The sequence below is a fragment of the Salvia splendens genome, chromosome 3, assembly GCF_004379255.2.
Source record: "Salvia splendens isolate huo1 chromosome 3, SspV2, whole genome shotgun sequence".
In the NCBI taxonomy this organism is placed as follows: domain Eukaryota; kingdom Viridiplantae; phylum Streptophyta; class Magnoliopsida; order Lamiales; family Lamiaceae; genus Salvia; species Salvia splendens.
The window spans coordinates 37,115,839-37,141,132 of record NC_056034.1 but is presented as its reverse complement, the minus strand read 5'-3'; the positions used below and the strand labels follow the sequence as shown (position 1 = coordinate 37,141,132).

Sequence of the window (25,294 nt, the reverse complement as noted above, 5' to 3'; positions counted from 1 at the left end):
CGATGAGCAGATTAGCATCAAATTATTTTTATTGATACACTCTCTACTTAATTTACCTAATTTGGTTTAAACTTTGTGATTATTTTTTAATTATGTAATTTTTTTATAATTTTTTTAAGATTATGTAATTATCATATATTTTTAAAGTTAAGTAATTTAAAGTTTTAATAATGAAAATTTAATATTTACATAATGTCATATTTAATCATAATTATAAATACTACAAAAAACTAAATAAGAGAGTGTAAAAAACTAAATAGTATGCACAAGGATGCGAGTAATGGAGATATGTAAGCACTTGTTAAAATGCTTTTGTATATCTCCATAACGAGATGTGGATGCTCTAGTCGTTTAAATCATGTTATTTGATCCATCTTATATATTTTAAAGTAAAGTATCAAATCACACAATTTTAATTTTTCACAATTGTCTTATTAGTGTACAAAATAATGTCTTAATGATGCTCAGAATAATAATGTTCATTAAAACAAAAAAGAGAAAAGAAAAATATGCAAAAAATAGGAAAATAACTTACTTTAAACAACTTTGTTTGAGCATCGTTAAAAGACTTTATTTTATATACTCCACAAGATTGTGCAAAACTCGTATTCTTATGTTTATTGAAATTGTAATTAAATTGAGGATGACCTATTGGGCATGTTAACACAAACAAGCATCCAATAAATAATTAACCATAACGTTGAAACTGATTATAAATGATAGAATATTAGAAATAACAAGATAATATAAAGTCCAAGTCGATGAAAGTAATTATAAATGGTAGAAATAACAAATACTCCTAACAAGTAACAAAATTTTAATATCCAGCATAAACTTGCTCTCCAGTCATGTAAATCCTACATGCATAACTCTTCTCTCATTCTCATTTCTCTGGATTGTTTCCAACCTCCATTAATTAATTATGATCATATTATAATACAACCACTCATGAATAAAGTAATGCATCACTTTCAAGATACATTATATTTATTAAGTAGCTAAAACAAAAGATTGCCAAAGAACCCCACGCATTCTTCAAAATACTCCAAGACAAATTGCATTAGTTTAGTAAGTCACTCGATCACAATTTTTTAAGATGGGGTTGGCTAAGTTTCATTATTCTCATATTCCAAATAAAAATTTAATTCTATATAAATTTTAATTCTTAATTAATTATGACATATAACAACACTTGCATAGTCACAACACGATTTCTTCTACTCTAATACAGAAATAACTAATTAAATTAATCCAGTTACTTAAGTTCCCTTTTGTCATACGAAAAAGCTGCCTTTGATTTTATAGCAATGCAAAGAGTGGTTTTTAGATCAAATTTTTTTTTTGCAAAGATCGAACCATATGGTATTTGGCCATTTAAGTGGATTTTTAATTCTATAAATGCTTCATTGATACTGAAATCGTATAGTAGAGAGTTAATGGATTATGACCAATCACATCTCCGGAATTAAAGTCATTAACTTTAAGAAACACTATGTGTTTAACAAAAGTATCCGCATTCAAAAATGCATGCATTAATACAATTGACTATATACACTAAACACCGATCAAAATAGTACTCTATCTAAGGAATTTGATGAGAAAATTATGGCAACACAAAAGTAGAAAGAGTTGATTGTATGAGTATATTTTTGATGCACTACCACAAGTAAACATGAAAAATAACATGTACTAGTATTTATTCTGCATATATTTGAAAACATCTCCAGGCATAATACTATTGGAGTAATCGCATCTTAAAGTGGCAACAATTTTTTCATATAGTACTTATCAAACAATATTAGTAATATTTTCATAATGACTAGGTGCAAGGAAGCTTCCACCGCAACGTGACAATTAGTTAAGCATAAAAGTTAAGTTAAATAAAATAAAATGAATGCTGGCGTAGTATAAATTAATTACCAATTAATTAACCAAAAAATTAAAAAGAAAGACAAACCGGTGGGCCCACTCACTTCTCGGTAGTTCCGTGACCGCGACTTCAGTTTAATTTGCCCAGCTTAATTCTCCGCTGTCCGATCAATGGAAAAAAAATCGGACGGTCCAGATCCGTTCCAGCCTCTCCACTATCTGCCAGCTAGGACATAATTAATTGGCGAATCCGCCACGTCGGCAGGCTACCGACGGTCAATATATTTCGCACATCCAACTTCAACTACATCGCAGCCGTTAAAAGAATTGGGCCCACGTGTCACTTATGCGAAAAAGTGTTCAACCCCAGCTAATTAATTACACCTAAATCTTGAAATCTGATTCTAAAAATGAGAGATGCATTATTTTTATTTGGACGAAGGGTTTTAAAGTTAATTTACACCTAGCCGTAATTCGTGGGACCTTCAATTTTATTCTTTTTAATGGAAATGATTTTGTGATTGAATACAAAGAGATTTTGTTTATGTGAAACCGAAAAATAGTGAAATTTGACCGTGGCTTTTACCGATATTTGGTCACACCGAGATTTCTTATAATCGTCATTTTTCTTTTACTTTGCTATATTTATGTACCATAATTTGAGTGTGTAATATTCCCAAAATATATAGAGATCTATTACGATAAAACGATAATGAAAAATTCAGAAATGGCATGAAATACTATAGTTAACGGTACATATTTCTATTCATACGCATTATCTTAATTTGGTAGAGACGTAAGCAAAATGAGTACCCGTATATTAAAAATCGGAAAATATGGAAGCTTGAATCCAAAGATAGAAACCGACACGTAGCGGTGGGATTCTCGATTTCATAGTCGTGTTACCGCCATGCTGGCATATGGCTTTTCTGAGGCGTTCGATCAAATGAATATCAACGGCTGAGATCAATTCGTGTGACAAAGCAACCTCACCTCATGTGATGTTTCCACGAGGGCTTTTGTAGATGTGAAATACGGATACCCCCTTCCAACAAATGAATAGATGATGAGATTGTGACAGCAGGAAAAAAAAAGCTTCATTTATAGGGTTAGAGAGAGAGAGAGGTGAATTAGAGGATTTGTGGAAGAGGAGTCCATTTGGAGAAAAAGATTGTTGTTTTATCCGCCGGATTCATTCTGAATCTTGATTTCTCGGCGAGTTTCATCTCCTTCTCCGGCGAATTATGCAATAGGCACCTCTGATGAGATATCTGATTGGATTTATTCATCTGGGTCAAGCTGAAACTCTGCATCAAAAGGGGGGAAATTTCAGTGATGGACAGAAACAGAGAAGCCAGAAGAGCTAGTATCGTCGGCTCCAATGGCTTCAATCGCCGCCGCCATCGAACTAACAGTCTCAGAGACTCTCCAGGTTGATTTTTCTCATTTCTCATCAACAGATCTGTCTCTGACTCCCAATTTTTTTACTAAAGATTCAAGCCTTTTTGTTGCTGTTTGCAGATGAAGATACAGGTCTGGAGTTGCAGGAATCCGTGAGGTTAAGAGATCGAGTGAAGAAGGATCGGGATCGAGAGAGGGAGAGGGATAGAGAGAGAGAAAGGGAGAGAGAGAGGGAAAGGGAGAGGGATAGAGAGAGAGATTTGAGAGAAAGGTCTAGCCGGAGTAAGAGGAGAAGAGGTGGAGACGAAACTTCAGAAGAGAGCGTCAATGATGAAGAAGACGACGAAGATGAAGACAACGCCGCTGGAGGCGTGAGATTGTTGTCGCAGGCGGTGGGTTCCGTCCCAAACCACCATCACGGCGGCCATAGCACTGGTAGTTTTAGTCAACCACAACAGAACAACAACAGCAATAGTAACACTGTGAGCAGCAATCACCATCTCCAACACAGAAAAAGCTTCCCTCCCACTTCTTCAACGGCGGCCAAGATTTCTAGAGTGCCGCCGGTTTGGAAATCCGGCGATGAAACGATAAGCGCCTCCGTTCCTAGAAAGGCACGTTCCGGTAAGACACGGAAAACTCTCCTCATTTCTCCGATTTCTAATTCTCGATGATTTTTTAGGTCAAACTTTTTGATTTCTTTTCATTTTCGTAAAGCATCCACGAAGAGGTCTCACGATTGGATTTCAATCAGCAGCAACAACAACAGCGGCGGCGGAGTTTCAGGTGGAGAGCCGAATCTCGGGAGCTCTCCGGCGAGACAAGGCGTCGGCGTTGGGACGGCGCCGACGCCTTTGCCGGCGGCTCCTATATCTCCCTCTTCTTCCAATGCCATGAGAAAGAAGCTTGTTAGTGTCTGAAATCGGTCAATAATTTTTTTAAACTCCAAATATCTGTTCGACTCTTAATCCTGAACTTTTTGCAATCTGCAGAAGCAGACGGTGAACAACTCCGCTCCGAAGCTGAAGCCGCCTAAGGTGGCGGCCGCGGCTGCGTCGAAGCCGAGCTCTTCGAATCCGGAAGAGTTGGAGATTGAAATCGCCGAGGTGTTGTACGGCTTGATGACTCGGTCACAAGCCCCTTCATCCAAGAAGGAGGAGTCGAGAGAAATCAACAGATTAAGCAGCGATGTGAAATCACATAATTCATCGCCGATTTCTAATTCTACTTCGGCCAGTAATCTCAATTTGGGTGCCAATTCTGGGCCCCTTTCAGCCGTCCGTAAGTGTTCAATCACGCTGTATTCAGTTTCAGATTTTCTCTGATTGAGAGAGTTAAAAATGTCGCTGCTTATCGTTTTGCAGCTCCAAAGAGAAAGAGGCCGCGGCAGATGCCTGAAAACTCAAGCTACGGCGTTCGGAGCAGCCCAGTTCCGGCGAAGCTTGAAGCGGATCAGACGCCGAAGAGCGAGATTTCATCTCTAACTACCGAGAAATCTGGTTCCGCAGCTGAAAATATGTACGAAGCTGCTGCCGATTTGGTCGATCCACAGACGCAAGCAGCGGTGGAGCCGGCTGCGCTGAAGGCGGAGGGATCAGTGTCGGAGATGAAGCCTGTATCTGAAGAATTAAGGGAGAGCAAGGATTCGGTTGGGAAGGAAGAGATGAAGTCGCCGAAAGAGAAAGATTCTGTGGCGGTGAGAGCGGAGGTTAGCCAAAACGGAGATTCACCGGCGGCGGTGGCGGCGACTACTAAAACGTGAGTGCAGAAATTTGAGTTTAATTTTCTTGGGGGAATGATTTTCTCATCATTTGCCCTCACTTTGGTTTTTTGGAATTTAGCAATTCTACGGCAATGGAGATGGAGAATGGGAAGGAAGAGAAATTTGAAATAGATCTGATGGTGAGCGAAGAAACGATTTTTGTCAAGTCTGTTTTCTTGTGTTTTTGTTGCTTAAATGGAATTTGAGTCCGGTTTCAGGCGCCGCCGCCACAAGCTAAACCTTCTCCAGAAAAAGAAGGAAAGATCGATTTGAGGGATTCGCCAGTGGAACAGAAGCCTGTTGTTCAGGTCACTGATGCTGTACGTGGATAGATGATTACTGTTTTTATTTGAATTTATCGATTTTGATGGGCAGCCTTCTGATGTTTTTATCTGCAGAACTCGAGAGATCAAGCCGACGAAAATTGCAAAAGTGGAAGTGGGAGGGATGAAGAAAAGAAGCTTCTAAAAGAAGCCGAATCGAAGGAGAGGAATGTTGATTTGCATCTCGATTTGGAGAAGTCTGAAAGGGACATTGGCCACGGAGATGGAGTTACTGCAGCAAACAAATCGCAGTCAGCGTTGAAGCCCACAGAGAAATCTGGTAGGTTTTCTTTTTATATGGTGAATATATGACCTTGTGCCTTGGGTGTGTGGATTGATGTTGAGATGTTTGTATGTTTCTTAAACTTAGGTCATTCAACAAGCTCTTTACCGCTGCCAATGCCCATGGGAAACTGGCCTGGTGGGCTTCCTCCGATGGGGTATGATTGCTTTTCCTTGATTTCGTTGAAATCTTTATGCTGGTTCTGTTTTGATGGTGTTTCATTGTTTTCTGTCAGCAGATATATGGCCCCATTGCAAGGAGTTGTATCGATGGAGGGTGGTCCAGTTGCTCCTGCACATATTCAGGTAAACTCTTTTTCTTCTTGTTTTGTTATGGAGTAATGATGATGGCCTCTGGTGGTGAATCTTTGGTTATCATTTATGTTGAAATTTTTGCAGCCGATGTTCACTCAGCCCCGACCAAAACGCTGTGCTACACATTGCCACATTGCTAGGAACATACATTACCTCCAGCAGTTCATGAAGATGAACCCCTTCTGGCCTGGACCTGCTGGCTCAGCTTCTTTATTTGGGTCGAAGCCTTGCAATCTCAACGTCATACCCGGGCTGGAGTTGCACGGCAATGTTGCTGTTAGAGGCGCGCAGGATAAGGCCCAGAATGTCCCCAATCATGTTGGGAAGGAGAAGGGTTCTCAACCGGCCAGTACGTCTGATTCTGCTCAGAGAAAGCCACAGATTCTAATCCAGCAAGCGTTGCCTCCCGTCGCTCCTAGTAATATGCTGGTATGTTTTCTTCTACGTCTCTAATTTTGCTGCAACTCTATTCTGGTGGAGTGGTGTTGAGTGTTTGTATGGTGTTGAGCAGGGGCCTACTTTCATCTTCCCCTTGAACCAGCAGCAGCCACGGCCTAGTGGGGCGAAATCTCCGGCTGCTGGGGTTTCGTCCAACACTGGTGGCTCTGGTGTTACGAATTCCACTTCAGCACCTGCAGTGAGTTTCAACTACTCGAATATGCCTTCTAATGAGACACAGTATTTGGCGATCCTACAGAACAACGGGTACCCGTTTCCCATACCGGCTGCTGCTGTAGGGGGACCCCCGAATTACAGGGGTACACCAGCCCAGGCGCTGCCTTTGTTCAATGGTTCATTCTATTCTTCACAGATGATTCATCCTTCACAACTTCAGCACGCTCAGCCACCATCCATCCAGTCACAGTTGATGCAAGCTCACCAAAATGCAAGCCCATCAAGTGGTGGTTCCTCGAATTCACAGAAGCATTTGCAGGGGCAGCATCCGAGAACGCAAACTGGTGCTGGCATCTCCAGTGGTTCTGGAACTGCTAGCTTGCAAAACATGTCGTCCCTGAAATCACAGCCATCCCAGCAACAGAGTCACAGCCAATACGTGCACCAATCACGGGCAAGACACCTTGAGGGCGAACCGAGTAGGGAAGACAGCCCGTCAACAACTGATAGCCGGGGGTCTCGAGCCTCGATGAATATCTATGGCCAGAATTTTGCGATGCCAATGCACCCACAGAATTTTGGGTTGATGACTCATCCAGCCACTTTGGCTGGTGCTGCTAGTGCTACCAGCGCGAGTAGTAATCATGCTGACAAGAAAGGGCATCAGTCGCAGCAGGTATCAAAGACAGGACCGGAGTCATTGCCTCCAAGTCATGGCTTCGCGATGAGTTTTGGTACTATCAATGGAACTAGTGGTGGCCCAGGCATTGATATGACATCTGTGGCTCAGAATCACGCCATGTTTCAGAGCTCCTCAGAAGCCACGCGACAGAATATCCAGTTGATTGCTGCTGCTCAGGCTGCACAAAAGAAGACCATCCGAATCTCTGATGATACCAAATCTGGCGGTGTAGATTCCAATACCACAGAAGACGAACGCAAGATCTTGACGGGAAAGGCTATGGATGTTGGTGGGCAGCAATCGATTGCATTTGCAAGGTCGGACTTGGCTGATGGGCATGTTTCGTCAATTCAGACGAACGTGATTGAGAGCTCCACACGGTCTCTAAATGCTTCGTCTGGTGCATCTCGCAGCTCCCGTTCTAATGCCGTGAATGTTCAGAATGCTCACAGCATTCAAGTTCAACTTCAGCAACAGCAAACACTGCAGCTCAAGCAGCAGCAGTTACATCAGCAGCTACAACAACAGCAACAGCAGCAGCACCACCACCAACAACAACAGCAACAGCAACAGCAACAGCAGCAGCACCAACAACAGCAACAGCAACAACAGCAGCAACAACAGCTGCAGCAGCAATTGCAGCAACAACTGGCAGCAAATTCAGTTAGTCTGCAGCAGCACATGACAGCAAATGCAGTTAGTCGACAGCAGCATTTCAATTCATCTTCAGCCATGGGTTTGAAGTTTCCGAGTGGCCTCTCTGGTTTCCCAACAAATCTTGTAAAGAGCAACAGCAGCAGCCCATCTCAGTCCCCTCAGTGGAAAGGCCCTGGTAGAACTTCAACCCCACAAACCCCTTCTGTAACCACGACCTCGCTAAAAAACCTTCCCCAGCAGCATGCTCGGACTCGAGCCCCGATGCATGCTCAAATATCCTTTGGAGGGAATCAGAAACCATCAACAGGCTCACAAGGTCAAGTGCATCCCAGCAACAACCAGACTTCGTCTTCCCCTATGATGGTAGGCTCTCCCACGACCTCTTCCGTCTCCAAAGGAGCCAGTGGGAGCCCTAGAACAACTTCATCTGCTTCTACGAACAACAAAACGGGAACGGGTCATGCTTCGTCCTTGTTAACACAGCCAACCAAGAACCCAACATCCGTTTCTAACCAGAAGTCTCCATCAATTCTGGGAAACCTTCATGTAGCTTCAGCCTCTTCTGGCAGTGTACAGAAACCTCAATTGCAACACCAGTCTCAGCAACAAATGCCTAAAACAATGCAGCAACAGTTGTTCTTCTCAAATCCGTATACTCAATCCCAATCTCAACATTCTGCCAGTAAAAGCTCGTCCACACCCAGTTCCAGCGGATATTATATGCCACGAAGACAGCCAGACCAACACCAGCAGTCACCGGGTGCTCCGGTGACATCGGCTGGGAGTTTATCTTTATGCACTCCTGTCACATTGGGTGGTGCAAACACGAACGATCCAGCTACAGCAATTGCAGCAGCCACTGCTAATGCAAAGGGTGGCGGATTGCCTTCTCAGGGAATAATCAATGCACCGCAGTTTGCCTCGCAGGCTGCTGGGAACCTTTTGCCTGCTGGCTTTCCTTATGTGCATCCCGTTCCAGCTGCTGTTCAGGTGAAGCCTACTGAGCAGAAACAACCTGCTGGTAAGTATCTACAAAAACTATAAATAGGTTTTGCAATCCCATATTAGGTTGAAAAATATGACTTTGTTTTACTGCATAAATTATAATGAATGGGAGTTGTGACTTTATTGTTCAATTTTTATGATTTCTTGACCAGGAAATGACAATTTAAATCCATGGCAGCCTGAGAAAAAATGAAAAATGAAGAAGAAGCCGAGTCTCAGGAGAGAGGGAAAGTTGGGACAAGGCATATGCTGGAACAATGAGGAGGACGAGGACATTTGAACAAGGGAGAAGAGAAGATGGACGGAGCTCCTACTGCGTGCACGCGCCTGTCATTCAACAGGTAAACTTGAGATATGAAACTGGCAAGTGTTTTCATGGTGGAACATCGGTGGGTTTGAAAGGGGGCGGGGGAGAATAGATCAATTTTTGGTGATGGAGAAGAACAAAGTTTAGATGTTAGAAGACTGAGGAGCTTAGCTTCTTGTTTTTGGTTAGAATAGTGGAGGTTCTTTGATCATATTTTGTATCTTCCTCACGCTCCTGCTTGGGAATATATTTTCCCAGAAAAAAAAGAGAAATGAAAGATTATTCTGAAAACGAAAAAGAAAAAGAAAAAAAGAACGAAAGATTCGAGTTTTTGACATGTATGTAATGGATATGGAGGGCTTGCTTATGGCAGCAGGTGTGTAAGATTAGCCTTCACTTCTTTTGTGTTCTTTCCTTAAATTAAATTTATTAATCTCATTCTGTCTGAAAAAAGAAGTGATTTTTGAAGTTTGTTTAGAATGGCCTTGAAATTAATATGGTCCACATATGCATTTCTGTTTAGGTCATTGTTTGTCTGTTGGAATGGCAGTGGAGCTTTTTATGTTGATAATGTCTTCTGGGCCCCACTCTGCCAAACACCGCAGGCCGCACGTTTTCATTGTTGCATTCAATTTAGAGAGAGAAGAGATAGGGTGATTATAATGTTTTAAAAACTGGACTGGTCGGCGAGGCTCCTGGTTTACGGTTCAATCACTGGTCAAACTACTTTACCTTGCAAATATATATAATTAAATATACTCTTACAAAATATATTAAATTTAATGAGTAACATATTATATTTGATAGTAATATATAACAAAAACATACAAGTATTAAACTTTGTATATAAATTAAATATGGAGAGTATTTAAAATGAGTGAATGATAAAATTTAAATAATAATTAAATATATAAATTATTAATTAGTGTAACTAAAAAAAGTATATATATCTATATATAGGGAGATGATTAAAATAAAAATGCATTTAAATCCAGAAATGCAACCCAAATCTTGGCCCTAGGATTAGATGATCTAATGGTCAATAATTAACCAAAAACACGGAAGGTCATAATTAAGCAATTTTATGTCATATTATAATATTTTGGTTTAATGTCATGCTAAGATCATTTTAGGTCATGCTTTGTTAGCATGACCTAAAAATTAATTAACTATGACCTAAAAGTGCTTTACGTATGATATTGTTCTGCGTTTCTGTATTTAAATCTAGTTTTGCATAGATCATTATATATAGGGTTGCGTTTAAGAATTGTTCTATCTTGATCACAATCCTATATATATATATATATATATATATATATATATATATAGAGTTGTGATCATATGATAACCCCCAAATCACGTAATAACTCTATAACCAAATCTAAACCACACATATTTTCTAATCTTGTGGCTGAGATTCAAACTTAGATTTACTTCATAAAAAAGACGCAGAGGGTAAATATGTCATTTCCCTCATTTAATTTCTGAATTTCGCTCCATTCTTTCACTCTCTCAGTTCGATTCTCTCTTCTCAGCGATTTTGTTTCCATATTTCTCACCTATTTTATTTACATAGGCTCCAGATTTTCTTCCGATTTGGTTCATTATTCCATAATCTCCAGATTTTGTTTCCATATTTCTCGCATAATTGTGACCGGGAAGATGTTTTCAATTTTGCATATAAGTTGATAAAATGATACTTTAACCTGACAAAATGACATATTATGCATTGCCGATTATGTGTTAACATGATAGTTTTGCCGGATAGAATGATACTCTGAGTTGATAAAATGATAGTTTTGCCGGATAGAATGATACTATGAGTGGATAAAATGATAGTTTTATTGATTTGTAGGTATGTACATTCATGCATAAAATGATAGTTTTGCCGGATAGAATGATACTCTGAGTTGATAAAATGATACTTTTGCCGGATAGAATGATACGCCGAGTTGATAAAATAATACTTTTGCCGGATAGAATGATACGCTGAGTTGATAAAATGATAGTTTTGTCGGATAGAATGATACACTGAGTTGATAAAATGATAGCTTTACTGATTTGTAGGTATGTACATTCCTGTTTGTGATGATGCTTTGAAGCCAATGATTGGTATGATATTCAATACATTAGTAGAAGCAGCTGATTTCTATGAACATTATGCTCGTTAAGTTGGTTTTGGCATTCGTAATCTGGGCAACAAATCAGTTCATGATATTATGTAATTATATTATGCATTGCCGATTATGTGTTAATATGATACTTTTGGCTTATAAATGTTAGGTTTACTGCATACAATGATAGTTTTACCTGATAGAATGATACTCTGAGTTGATAAAATGATAGTTTTGCCTGATAGAATGATACTCTGAGTTGATAAAATGATAGTTTTACTGATTTGTAGGTATGTACATTCCTGTTTGTGATGATGCTTTGAAGCCAATGATTGGTATGAAATTCAATACATTAGTAGAAACAGCTGATTTCTATCACTGGTATCATTTTATGATTTGAAACTATCATTTTATCCCCTAAAACTATCATTTTATAATTTAAAACAATAATTCATCATGGAATAAGGTATGAATTGATGATACAAAACCAAGTATGAAGTAAATTCAAAGTAAATTCATCATGCTGTCATATGTAACTCTAAATCTACACTAAAAAACTATAGAATCTAAAAAAAACGAGAATCTTTGGCAAAATGATAAAATCGAGCAAAAACAAAAGTGAAATAAGTAATAAACTTCATCCAGCCTTCCTTCGATGATGCTTGAGCGTTTTCCTTCGACATATTCCAGAATTTGGATGATTTTTCCTTCGAAACTGAAGAAGCAAGGGTTTGAAATGCGATTCAGAGGGTTTGAGTGTGAGAGAAATTGAATGCAGTGTTTAATTCACGTTTTCTTCTTACCCGCCCAATTTTATAACGAAATGACAATTTTGCCCTTAATATATCCGAAATATGATAGTTTTATTTGATAAAATGATAGTTTTGTTAGATTAAATCCAGACCACATATTTTTAAAATGTGTGGTGGAGATTTAGTTATAAGGTTATCACACAAATTGAAGTTATCATTTTAATGCACCCCTATATATATATATATATATATATATATATATATATATATATATATATATATATATATAGAAAGAGAGAGAGAGGTGTGATCAAATACAAACCCCTATCTATAATACAAACTATAAACTTTAATCCTACACACTATTTGTAAGTAATCAACGGTTAGCAATGAGATTCATATGTCAATGTCAACGCCTAATACAAATTCTGTCACTGAGGGGAATGTCAATGTCAACGCCTAATACAAATTCTGTCACTTGGGGAATGTCAATGCCTAAAGTTTGTATAGTTTGTATTATAGATGGTTTGTAGATTATCATGACCATATATATATATATGTGAAGGGGCTGGCAACGGAAGCATGCGTTCAAAACGGATCACATGAATTTGATCTATTTAGCAGATTATTTAGACAAAATCTATTCGCGTAATTATCACATGTATCATGCTCATAACTTGAATTAAAACATGCTTTAGCACATAAAATCCCTAAAACATGCTTACTACGGAATTAGCCAATTTACCTTGTTGATTCAATCAAGAATCGACGATGGCTTGCTCCGTCTCCACGTGAAGATCTTCAATACAAGACCTCGGATCTTCTGACTGGTGTCCCGGACTATACGCTGATATTTGTGTGGGCAAATCTCACCTGGCTCTGATACCAACTGAAGGGGTTGGCAGCGGAAGCGTGCGTTCAAAACGGATCACATGAATTTGATCTATTTAGCAGATTATTTAGACAAATCTATTCGCGTAATTATCACATGTATCATGCTCATAACTTGAGTTAAAACATGCTTTAGCACATAAAATCCCTAAAACATGCTTACTACGGAATTAGCCAATTTACCTTGTTGATTCAATCAAGAATCGATGATGGCTTGCTCCGTCTCCACGTGAAGATCTTCAATACAAGACCTCGGATCTTCTGACTGGTGTCCCGGACTATACGCTGATATTTGTGTGGGCAAATCTCACCAACGTACTAGGACTCGAATAATGGAAGACAGAACTCAGCTCACGGAGGAGGCACAAATTTCGAGCTCTCTCTTTAGAGGGGGACGAAAATTTTGATAATAAATTGTTATGTTTTCTGTCTCCTTTATTCTCCTATTTATATAAGTCACATATTGGGCCCAGTCAGGGATCTAAGGAAGAATTTGGAACAGACATCACCCAATTAGATTTTTACTAATTAAATTGAACCCACAATTTAATATAAGCTTATATTGGAATATTACGAGCAGCCACTACAGAAGTAATATTGCACTGCCTTCCAAATCCGAAATTACAAGTATTCCGGGTTTCCTTTAATTGCATTTGATTCATTTCCCGCGCTTAAGATGGAAACATCCATTAATTAATCAATGTCTGCTATAGACTTAATTAATTAACATATTTCGAATTTCAAGAGTGGACTTAGCAAGAAACTCTTATTTATTATTCATAGAGTAATCAAACTCCAACTAGCTAGGTTCCGAATAATAAAACCTCGTTTCGAGCTCCTCTTGTGGATATTATCAAACGAGACTCTCCTCGCGCACGTTTCAACATAATAGCAATCCAGCACCTCTAGATAATGATCACCACTACCCAATATACCTGGATCGTTGGGTTACGAAAAACCCGCACCTTTGGTAAGTCAAAGTAGTGGATCCTCAATATCGTATGCTCAATGCTAACGTACATTGATTAAGAAATTAATTTTCAAGACCTCGTCTTTTAGTAGATAGCATAAAGACTCGTCTTGCTGTTAGATCCATTCAGTGCTATACCACACCAACGTCATCTTATTTCAATAAGGTTTAGAAATAATCGGACTGACATTGCAACCTTTCGCGATAGGTAGTCTAGGCCTATCTAGGTTGTGAAATTCTTATTTTTCTTTGTTTAGAACTGACCGTGTTACCTTAAATTGGACGACGCCCACAACCGGTCTACTAAAACAAAGACTTAGACTTTGTTACATTTGCTCATACATTTAAATATGTAATAAACAACCATTAAATGTAAAACATAACAACATTATGACAAAAATAATCTGTTGCATTTATTGGAAAATAACCATTAGAGTTTTACAGTATCCAATCACTCGAAAGATGATTTCTAGTATACAAAACCCTAACAATATGTATATATATATATATATATAGATAAAATTTATATTAATTGAAAAATATTTATGTGGTGAAATAATATTATAGACATGTATTTTTAGTTAATTTGGATAAATATATATTACTATATTAGTATTATTAGTTAATACATAAAATTAAACATGAATTATTAATAAATTTGGAGTTATATTTACTCCCTCCGTCTGCCATTAGGAGTCTCATTCCTTGGGAGCACAAGTTTTAAGAAATGTTAAGAAAAATGGGTAGAATAGAGTTAGTGGAATATGAGTCCCACTTGTATATATTGGTTTTAAATGAAATGTGAGTGAAATGAGTTAGTGGAATGTGAGACCCTATTACCATTTATGGTAAAAGTGAACCGGGACTCCTATTCGCGGACCGACTAAAATGGAAAAACGGGACTCCTACTCGCGGACGGAGGGAGTAGTAAATATGGAGTAATAAACTATAATAATATATATATATAATATTAAATTTTAGGAAAAATCTATTATTTATATATATTATACCAATAAAAAATAAAATTTAGTGAATAATAATTAAAATTAAGCAAATCACAACTAATAATTATTTAAAAGCATAAAATTAAACACAAATTATTAATTTGTCTGGACTAAAAATTACAGGTTTAATGTATAACAACAATTAATATTCAGAATATTTCATTGAAGTACATGTGGTGGAGTGGTAGAGATATTTGTACCTTACCTAGAGGTCAAGGGTTCTATCCCGACCAATCTCATATTTTAAACAAACATTTTAAACATAAAAATCGGTTTCCGGTCAGACCGGCCGTTTCCGACGGTTCAAGGCGGCTTGACATGATAACGGTTTTAAGGGACGAATCGAACCGGACTAGCTGCCGGTTCGCGGTCCGACTGGTCGAACCGGTCGGTCCGGTCCGGTCCAGTTTTTAAAACACTGGTGACTATCGAAAAGGGTTTCAGTGGATATGATGATAATTGTCATATGATGCCTCTTGTTAGATGAAATAAAGTAGAGAAAAAAAAAGTAGTTGAATATTTTAATGATTAGAGAGGAGATAAGATGTTATTTCCAAAATTGGATAGTGGCTGATTGGGACAAAAAGAAAAGGAATGGTTGTCATCTTGAATGAGACAGATGGAGTATTAAAGAATTTGTGATTCAATGGTTCTCTCTATCTTGACTAGCATGAAATCAAACTTCAATTTAAACATTTATTTTTCTTATTAAATTCATTGCATTAAATACATACTACAATAATGAACAACCACAAGCAATCAGCCCACAATCATATAGGAGTATAGAACATGACTAAACGGCCAATAAATAGTTTCTCTACCTTTCTTAAGTGGAGTGGCATAACATTCATTTTGCATAGAAATTATTCAATTTACCTATTACCTACACGAGGAAGTATAAAAAAGGGTGAAAAAAAAATTTGTGGTTAAATTTTCAGACAGCAAAATCAAGAGACAAGAAAGCAACCTGGAGTCAAGAAGAAGATTTGTGGGGTTATTTTTGGTGTCAATTTGAGTCCCTAAATTCTACTTCATTTTGGTAAATTAGGTTATGACACGTGTAATTTTTTAATTATTAAAATTTGTAAATAACTTCGTGAAATTTGAAACTTTTTTGTGACCAAGATGAATTTTTAGTTGGAAAATAGTATTGGTATAATTCAAACCCGGTCTTCTTCAGTGTGCAAGTGTAATAGGATTATCTGATTATAATATTGTCGAACTAATGAAGTATCCTCTCAAAAATAGGGAAAATGGCAATACTAGTCGAAATGTCGAATAAAAGAGGAAGTCAAGCCACGTGTGAGTACGTTGTGGTGGGTACCCACTGTCCATAGGCACAAAGTTTGGACCCACTGCAATTATAAATTGGACAATTTATTCACATAGACATAGGCATAAGAGCATCCACCAAGCGTCCCGCGCGCGGCTCGTGTTCCGTCCCGGAGGGACGATTCCGCCGCGGGACGCGTTGCAGCGTATCGCCCGTCGCTCGCCCGACGCATGCGTGACGCCCACTCGCTGGCCCGCGAGTGGGCGTCGTCACGGATGACGCAATAATTCAATTTTTTTAATTCGAATTTTAATAAAAAAATTTTTTCAAACGGTAATGTTACCGTTTTGTTTTTTTATTTTCAATTTTTTTTTAATTTATTTTTATTTCTTTACTCTATAAATATTCCTATTTCATACTCATTTCACACACAAACACACATCTATTTCTCTCAAATCCTCTCTATATCCACTCCAATTTCCATCTCAAATCAACTCAAACTAATGGATCCTTTTGAGCAAATCCGTCAAATAATGGAACAATCACTTGAAGAAGATCGACGCCGAGAGGCTGAGGAAGCCGAGCAGCCCCCAAGACGCTCCCGGACGTACATCCATCGCAATCGGGAGGAAGCCGCCGCAAGGTTAGTACGCGACTACTTCTGCGATAACCCGATTTGGGGAGAAACCTACTTCCGTCGCCGTTTCCGCATGAGTAAACCGCTATTTCTCCACATCGCGAATACGCGGTCTGTCGTCCCAGCCACACGATGCTGCAGAAATGTACTGCAGCAATCCGTCAGCTTGCGACTGGAAAAACGACCGACATGTTCAACTAATACCTCCACATCAGAGACACCACTGGGCGCATGTGCTTGCTCAAATTCTGCAAAGGCGTCCGGGCAGCCTTTACCGATGATTTTTTCCGGAGGGCAAGCACGACCGATTGTCAGTTCCTCCTCGACCTGCACGAAATTCTGCTCGTAAGGATGTGGAGAGGGCGTTCGGGGTTCTCCAAACGCGCTTCAACATCATCAAAGCCCCGGCTCGTTCGTGGTTCATGGAGAGCATGGTCGACATCATGTATACGTGCATAATCTTGCACAACATGATTGTCCAAGACGAAGGACCCGGGGCGGGAAATTGGTTCGACCCCGAATCCCCCGGAAGCTCAACCGCAAGTAGTCCGCCGCGAAGTGGAGCGCATCCGTCAATATAAGAACGGTTGTCTATTCGGGCAAGGACACGCGACTCTAGCGCCCACGCCCAACTCCAAGAGGATCTAATTGAGCACATTTGGGAAAACTTTGGCGGAGAAAATTAAATTATGTCATTTTTATTTTTTTTAGGATTTTAATTATGTCTTTTTTCTATTTTTTGAATTTTAATGTTGTTTTAATTTTAATGAAGTTTGTTTTTTTAATTGAATTTGTTGGAAAAAAATAAAAAACTGAAATCGAATGAATAGTAATTTAAGAGACGGTTAAGGGACGGAGCGTTGCAGGTTCCGTCCCTTAGTTAACGGATGGAGGAATAAATTACAGTGGGGCCCTCAAATAGTAGTTTAAGGGACGGTGGGGGGACAACATAGTGGATGCTCTAAAAGAAAATGGGTGGGCGGGATCTTGACTGGAGACGTGTCCACCGCCTAAACAGTTTGTTAAGACCAATCTCCCCTACGATTACATTAAACTCAAACCCATTTTCATGTAAATATCATACTAAATATTAATTTTGTTCCAATAATTTACATTAAACTCAAACAAAAAAGAATATTCTTCACTCACTTACTTTTTATACTTTTCAATTATATCTATATATTTTATCTAAATTACACACTAACCCCATAATAATTTGTTAATAACTATTAAATAAAATAATAAGACTTATTAATTAATATGTCTATATATAAAATATATTATTTATTACATAAATATAATATAATTAAAAAACGTGTAATTTTAATTATTAATCTTTCTGTTTTTTTTTTTCGTATTTAGCTTATTAATATAACTTTTTAGTTTATTGTATCTTCTTAATCTTATTTTATTTAGGTCAGGTGTCTTTTTATGCATATTTTTATTTTGATTAGGTTGTGTCTTTATATTTTTATATTCTGAATCATATTTTAGATTTTTAGTCTTTGCTTTTGACTTAATTTTATAAAAAAAATGTGTATAAAGAAATGGGCCAGCCCACTAATAATAATTAAATAACGTTAATAGAATTATTTAGGTTTTTATTTGTTATCTTCTTCTCGGGACGGATGATGTAATCGTGGGGCAAATTCCCCTTCTTAAATATATTGATATATACTATTTTATTTAATAATTTTGCAAAAATTTTAAAATTTCTTTGTATTTGCCCCTTCTTAAATCCTTAAATTTTCTATACATATAATTTTGCCCCCTTCCACTTACATTCCTGGATCCGTCCCTGCTTCTTCTCCAATATGTCGTCTACATGTTGAAGTACTGTAAGTTTTATCCATTCCTTTTCTTCTTGTATTTATATTTCTCTTCTTTCCCTTGTTGATTTGATAAATATAAAATGATTTGGACTTGAATATAATAAATCAAAATCTAAAAAGATTTTTGGTATAGTTTTAGTGTAAACCTAAAGATATGTATTTTTTCATCAAAACCTATAATAGGATTGGTTTTGCAGTACTGTTCGAGGTATTTTCCTGCTGCATTTTAAGTTTTGCAGTACTGTTGGAGATGCTCTAAAAACGATGGGATCAAAACATTTTCGGTCGCTCATTTCGTATATTCATCGAATTAATCGGTACATTTGTTAATCACGAATTGCAGATCGTTCATGTGCTTTTCATTAGGGATGTCAATCGGGTCAGTCCAGTAAGTTTCGGGTCAATCAGGTTGTGAATTGTATCAGTTATAAAAGTTCAATCCTAACCCTAAATGTTCGGGTTTCGGGCTGACCGACCAGGCTAATCAGGTTGTTGTCGATGAAATTAACATAAAATCAATCTAATGTATAATGATTAAAATTATTTATATTTATAAGATGTAAAACATTTATCATGATAAATTTGATATATACTTGAACTCAAACATAATCAAATACTCCATCTATCCCAACTTAAGTGATTGAATTCTTTTTAACCGTTGTTTTGCGGGGATAATAATAAATACTCCCTTCGTTCCGAATAATTTGTCACCATTTGACTTGTCATGAGTTTTAAGAAAGGTAATAGAAACTGAGTTGAAAAAGTTAGTGGCATGTGAATCCTACTTTTATATATTAGTTTTATAATAAAATATGAGTGGAAATGAATTAGTGGAATATGGTATTCACTACCAAAAATGGTAAAAGTGAAAGGTGACAAATTTTTAGGGACGGATCAAAATGGAAATAAGTGCCAATTTTTAGGGACGGAGGGAACAGTTAAAGTGGAGAGAAAGTAAAGTAAGAGTGAGAATAATAAAGAAGATAGTTGTATTTAAATTATTCTCTTATTTACTTTACTTTCTCTTCAGTTTAACTAGTACTCCCTCCCTCTCATAATAAATGTCGAGCTTTCCTTTTTTAGTTTGTCCAACAAAAGATGTCACATTTCACTTTTTGGAAAAAATTCGCTCTCATATTAATATAAATATATTATTTTTTCTCTCCACTTAACACACAAAATAACAACTCCTAAAATTTCGTGCCATTTTCCAAGTGTGTCATCTATTATGAGACAGATGGGGTATTTATTATCATTTTCCCCAAACATATGCCGAAAAGCAGTCAATCAATTGAGTGGGACGGAGAGAGTACTAATTTTTACTATTTGTGAAATTAAAATAAAACATAAACATATTTTGAAAATTTTAAAAATATGTTTAGAAATTTAAATATTTTATTTAGTGAAATTGAAGTTTTAATTTAATAGTGGTAATTAATATCTAGGGATGCTAGATTGTTATGCTACTAAATCAAGTCCCGGGAGAGTCATCAATAGGTATTTATAAAATATTTTATTATTAAAACCTACGAATAATAAAAAATATTTTTTACAATCCATGTTTTAGTTTTTTTCTTGCTCCAAATTTAATCTTTCTTCCATTTTTCATCGAACACAATTTACAGAAGTAAACTTACATCGTAATTACTTTGTTAAACACTTAATACATATACATCAAATTTAGCCAATAATAATACTGCTCTCTTCATCCCATAAGAGTATGCAATTTTTGGTTGCACACGATTTTTAATGCACAATTAGTAAAGTAAGAGAAAGAAAAAAAAATTGAAGTATTATAGATGGAGAATGAGTCATACCTCATTAGTCACACCTCAGCAAAGATTAAAATTTCTAAAATTAAAAAATATATACTCTTACAAGACATTTAAAAAATGAAATAGTGCATAGTCTCGTGGACAAGAACTATAATTCGATTTGCATCAAACTACAAGATAGCTGTAAAACTTATGCCGTAAAAATTTAATAATAGAATAATAATAATAATAATAATAATTATTATTATTATTATTATTATTATTATTATTATAACTTTCGACCATGTTTTAAAACAAATCGATCTTCGGAAGTAGGTGTGGGATGGGAAATCAGTCGGTATTACAAATTCAAGTCAACAACAAAAAACCAGAAGTAGAAGCAAAAATATTTTTTTGCATTACCCAAAAGAATAAGCCCCCAATTTCACATTCAAATAGCTTAAAAAATAGCTTTTGAAGAGCTACCCTGCAATTATGTACAATTTCTTTGAAGGCCTTGACATTCTGCCACATGTTTTAATCAGGGGGGGCTTCAAGCCTTCAATGGTGAATGTGTATAAATATCACCCAAGAATCCTAAACCCACAAAACTAATTATTAAAGTCGTGAGATAACCACGAAAAATTAAAAAAAATAGGACAAAAATAATGGAAAATGTGAATGATCAGTTATTAGAAAGCTGTTCTTCAATGTGCAGCAATTTCCTGATCTTGCTCTCTCTTTAGATGGCTCTGTGCAGTTGAATTCACAATCTTTACAAAAAAGTTAATTAGCATGATCCACACCACAGTGTTCCAAATGGATGTCAGCGAGAAATCCCATTTTGCCGCCTGATTGAAACATATGTTAGCAGGCAGAGAACCAAGAAAAGAAACACAGCGAATCTATTAACATGCGATAAAGAGAGAGAGAGAGAGAGAGGTGCAAATACCTTGACACTAGTGGGAGGCTCAGGTTTTGTGGACAAGTACTTGTATTTCACAGAATGGAGATTGGCGATAAGCTTAGGCATAACGGAACTGAAACCGGGTATTTTGCTAGACAGCCATAGCAGTTCATTTTCCATCCAATGAAGCAGTTGGTTGTTGCATACGGATATGATGAACACTGTCTGCATTCATATCAGTAAGTAAAGAATGTCAATTTTCAGAGGGAAAACAGACACTGCCCATGTTGTTTATTTGTCAGAGGGGACACAGAAAATTGATATCTGCTACACACCTGAATGTGAGTCTTGATAATTGCTTTGCCTATCACCGTTGCCAAGAAAAATTCCCAGAAAGGAATTCCGAACTGTCCACACATTATTCCTGCAAGATCAAATAAAGGATTCGGTACCTACAAAATATTCCCATAGACCTTACGTCACAGTTGCAGTCGTACAAAAATGAACATCAAGAGAAGTACATCAATGGAATGAGTTAAAGCAGGTAAGCAGCTAACCGAAGCAAGAATGAGGATTGTGAAGAAGTTTAGATATTGAGCATGCGACAGGAACCGACGTTTTATTTGATTCAGACGAGTTGATAAGAACCCCTTATCTTCTGCCGAGGAAGCATCTAATTCTTCCATGGCATCTACTGTGTCACCGGACAAGCGAGCTGCACAAATAATGCATACAAGGTTAGACTGAATCAACAGCTTTCCAAAATCACAAAAGCTATTTATCATCGTAAATAAGCTCCGTGTAGTATAATTCTATTAAGTTTGACAGGGAAGTTGGAATCCCAAGGCTAAGTTGGCAAACAAAAGCAGTTTGCATCATATGAAGAAACAAAAACATCTAGCCAACATTCTACCTGCCCTTGAAATGAAGTAGGGGGGAAGTTCACCAAGTGCAGTGCCGAGCCCCCATAGAATGGCCTCCAACTGGACCTGGGGCAATATCCTACTGAGTGGGATACGTACACTGTCTGATGGTGGAAACAAAGGGGGCCCAAAGTCGGCACATTTCTTCCCAAGCCACGAAGGGCATTTTTTAATTGTATTGTATCATATGTAGCACTTTTGATGTCCACTCGGCCACATTTTATTGCTTTTATAGTGAAGAATGCAATATGAGGTCCCAGGTAGAGAACAAAAGTGTGTAATCCAGATCCTAAACAAGTAGCACAGTGAAGCAAGTTCAGAAACTAATAGATATGATCATACAAAAAAAGATTGCTTGGAGGTAGTTGACATCAAGTGCCATTATGTACTGGAAGTTCCATTCACAAACCACCATATTATAGTATAATTATGTAGTTTACGAGTTCTCTTAATTAGTTTGTTAACCTCAACAACATTCTTTTACTTTGAAATCGGCACATGGACTTATCCCAAGTATATTTCCATCATTTCTACCAACAATATAAGAATAACCATACGCACGCTAACTTTTCAAGTCTTAGCTTACCAAGTCCAATGGATGATGCGACTCCAAGAGCCACCCACCACAGCATAAACTGCACATAACGCTGAATTTCCTCAACATGCTACATCATAGATTACATGTAGACCTAGTTAGAGGAAAAACTCAACGTGTGTCAATCAGTAACCAGAGGCACGTTTTGGCGAGATATAAAGCGACTGGATACGAATCAGAGAGCGATAACATAACAAAAAGGGTAGCCTAATATGGTATTTGGATTACCTTCCCATGAGGGCCCTCGACAGTCACGAATAGTGTGCCGATGGCAACAACGATAGCAGTCAACAGGATTAACCAACCTCCATGTGATAACATATATGCTACGAATTTTCTTATATACTGCATAACAGCCAGAATAAAGAGCTTTAATGTCTTGAAAGGCTGTGAGGTCAGAGTCAAATTATCTAAATCTTGTCGGTGCTTTTCATGAAGTCCTGAAAATCAGAAATTAGCCAATTAAAGGAACATGTGATTGGAACTTGGAAGGAATTGGGAAGATCTTAGTAAAGCATGCTACATTCCAAAATACTGATTACATAATACGTATCATTCCATGATAGATTAGCTGCATTGTAATAGTTTTTGAAACTATAAGACTCACATCCACATTAGCACTCACTTTTAGAAAAAAATTTCCTGGTAATTTACTAACTATCCAAATGAGTATGTAGAAAATTCCGCTTGCACGCTTATGTAGCAGATGATTATTCTTGCAAACAATCAGCGTTCAAATTCTCAACAACCTTAAATCATGTTGTGCACATAGAACAACTATTCTACACCCGAAGACGTGGTTCCAAAAACAAGTCATCTTTGAAGGGTTTTACTTGTGATGCTAAAAGAAATGTTTCAAATTCTATTTCAAATCTGAGGGAGTCCTAACTCCTAAGTTTCATTGGCCAATTTAGCATAGCTCAAGAAAAGCCAAATGTTATCTGCTTCACTTAACCATATCATATCAGAGAATATGAAGTTGCATACTGAGTTCACAAAAAGTCATGAATACTAGGAAATTCATATCAATAAGGCCATATTTATTTCTCTCAATGAGGGATTAGGCAAGGCAGGCACTGTGGAATGAATGGTGAAATAATTTTTCCAGCATAGATTTATCAAAGTATGACTGCATTATGTAAACTAGTATCACTGGTTACTCATCCACAAATTCTCTAATTCTTCTGATGAGCACACTTAAAATTGCAAAAGGATGCGACTCGGTCAGGAACCTAGCATATAAAAATTCCAAAATGCACGGTCACGTATAAGGCCATCTAGCATCCAGTGATCCAGAATCCAGATAATGTCAAACTAAAATATTTGCAGTTCTCCAGATAACCAAATCAAGAGAAAATGCTCCAATCAAAAGCTCACTTCCCATGTCAGAATGCTCGTGATGATTATTATTAGGATCATAAGTGAAAATATCATTATCGTTTTCTTCCGGTTACAGTCCATATGGATCAACCAAAAGATTTGACGCACCAATAGACCTAAATGAATAACATTCTGAAATAACTTGCAACATATAGCACCAATTAAACTGCAGCTGATAGAGTATCATGTAGCATCAATGCAAATACAATGTGACGAATTCCAAGTCCCTAAACAAAGTAATCAGTAATCTCGATAAGCATTAACATATATTCACAAATCCAGCTCAGACTGAATAAATGGTGAAGATAAATTCAAAACATGTAGTAACAAAGTAAATTAAAAAATGCTGCATATTTAACATATGCATCCACAAACCTGAAATTTTAAAATCATGTCAACAATAAGGCTTTAAAATAAAATAAAATCCGTATATAAACAACGGAATCTCAGATTAAAATTAAGAAACTCCACATCTAAAAAAATGTGCCATTCATTATCTGTTCAACCATTCATAAAAGTACAAAATCAAAATCATAAGGAAAGAATCATTTAGAAATGATCATCTCACCTGAGACCGGCATCGCTCTATCACCGGAAATACTATCGGAATTTAATATCTCATTGGAGGCCATTTGCCTATATTCTTTCACACACCATCCGCCACAAGCTCGCTCAAAATTAATTAAGCTAAATTTCTTTAATCTTGATTGCAATTTGCAAGGCAATCCAAAATCAATTAGTACTACAAAAATATGAAAACAAAATTAGCGGGATTTATTGATTAAGGTGGAGAGATCTGGGCAATGTGTGAAGCATGAAAAACACCATAAATACAATTATTTTATGGGCTCTTAGAGCATCTGCAACGGTGGACGGACGGCGTCCGTCCGTGCCAGCGAGCAGCTGACGTGGCGCGCAGCGATTCGGCAACGACATAGCCGTTGCCTTTGAATTTTTATTTTTTAATTAAAAATCAGTTTTTAATTATAAAAACTGATTAAAAATAAGAAAAATATAATTTTCCACTTCCCAAAAAAATACACA

The 25,294-nt window shown here is 37.2% G+C and overlaps 1 protein-coding gene and 1 pseudogene across 4 annotated transcripts; one reads left to right on the top strand and one right to left on the bottom strand.

The window, feature by feature from the left end:
* The first annotated feature begins 2,933 nt into the window (after window positions 1-2,933).
* Window positions 2,934-9,671, top strand: LOC121795870 (protein TIME FOR COFFEE-like). 4 transcript variants are annotated; one of them, XM_042194522.1, is made up of 13 exons: window positions 2,934-3,301; window positions 3,391-3,894; window positions 3,988-4,178; window positions 4,263-4,551; window positions 4,635-5,028; window positions 5,112-5,172; window positions 5,251-5,340; window positions 5,431-5,635; window positions 5,726-5,795; window positions 5,874-5,943; window positions 6,037-6,381; window positions 6,464-8,927; window positions 9,064-9,671. In XM_042194522.1, the coding sequence occupies exons 1-13, from the start codon at window positions 3,205-3,207 to the stop codon at window positions 9,102-9,104; spliced, it is 4,821 nt and encodes a 1,606-aa protein (XP_042050456.1). In that variant the 5' UTR covers window positions 2,934-3,204; the 3' UTR covers window positions 9,105-9,671. The 4 variants fall into 4 exon arrangements, with proteins under 4 accessions (XP_042050456.1, XP_042050457.1, XP_042050454.1 ...); XM_042194523.1 differs by having other exon boundaries at window positions 5,251-5,352; window positions 9,090-9,671; XM_042194520.1 differs by having other exon boundaries at window positions 5,251-5,352.
* An 11,199-nt stretch (window positions 9,672-20,870) lies between these two features.
* On the bottom strand, window positions 20,871-25,043 carry LOC121793688 (annotated as a pseudogene).
* Between the last annotated feature and the right edge of the window lie 251 nt (window positions 25,044-25,294).

Excerpts from the sequence above, each read along its gene's own strand:
- LOC121795870 (XM_042194520.1), top strand. The coding sequence starts at position 3,205 with ATGGACAGAAACAGAGAAGCCAGAAGAGCTAGTATCGTCGGCTCCAAT. Across the intron at positions 5,173-5,250 it reads AATTTGAAATAGATCTGATG|GCGCCGCCGCCACAAGCTAA; the intron begins GTGAGCGAAGAA and ends GTCCGGTTTCAG. Across the intron at positions 5,796-5,873 it reads GGTGGGCTTCCTCCGATGGG|CAGATATATGGCCCCATTGC; the intron begins GTATGATTGCTT and ends GTTTTCTGTCAG.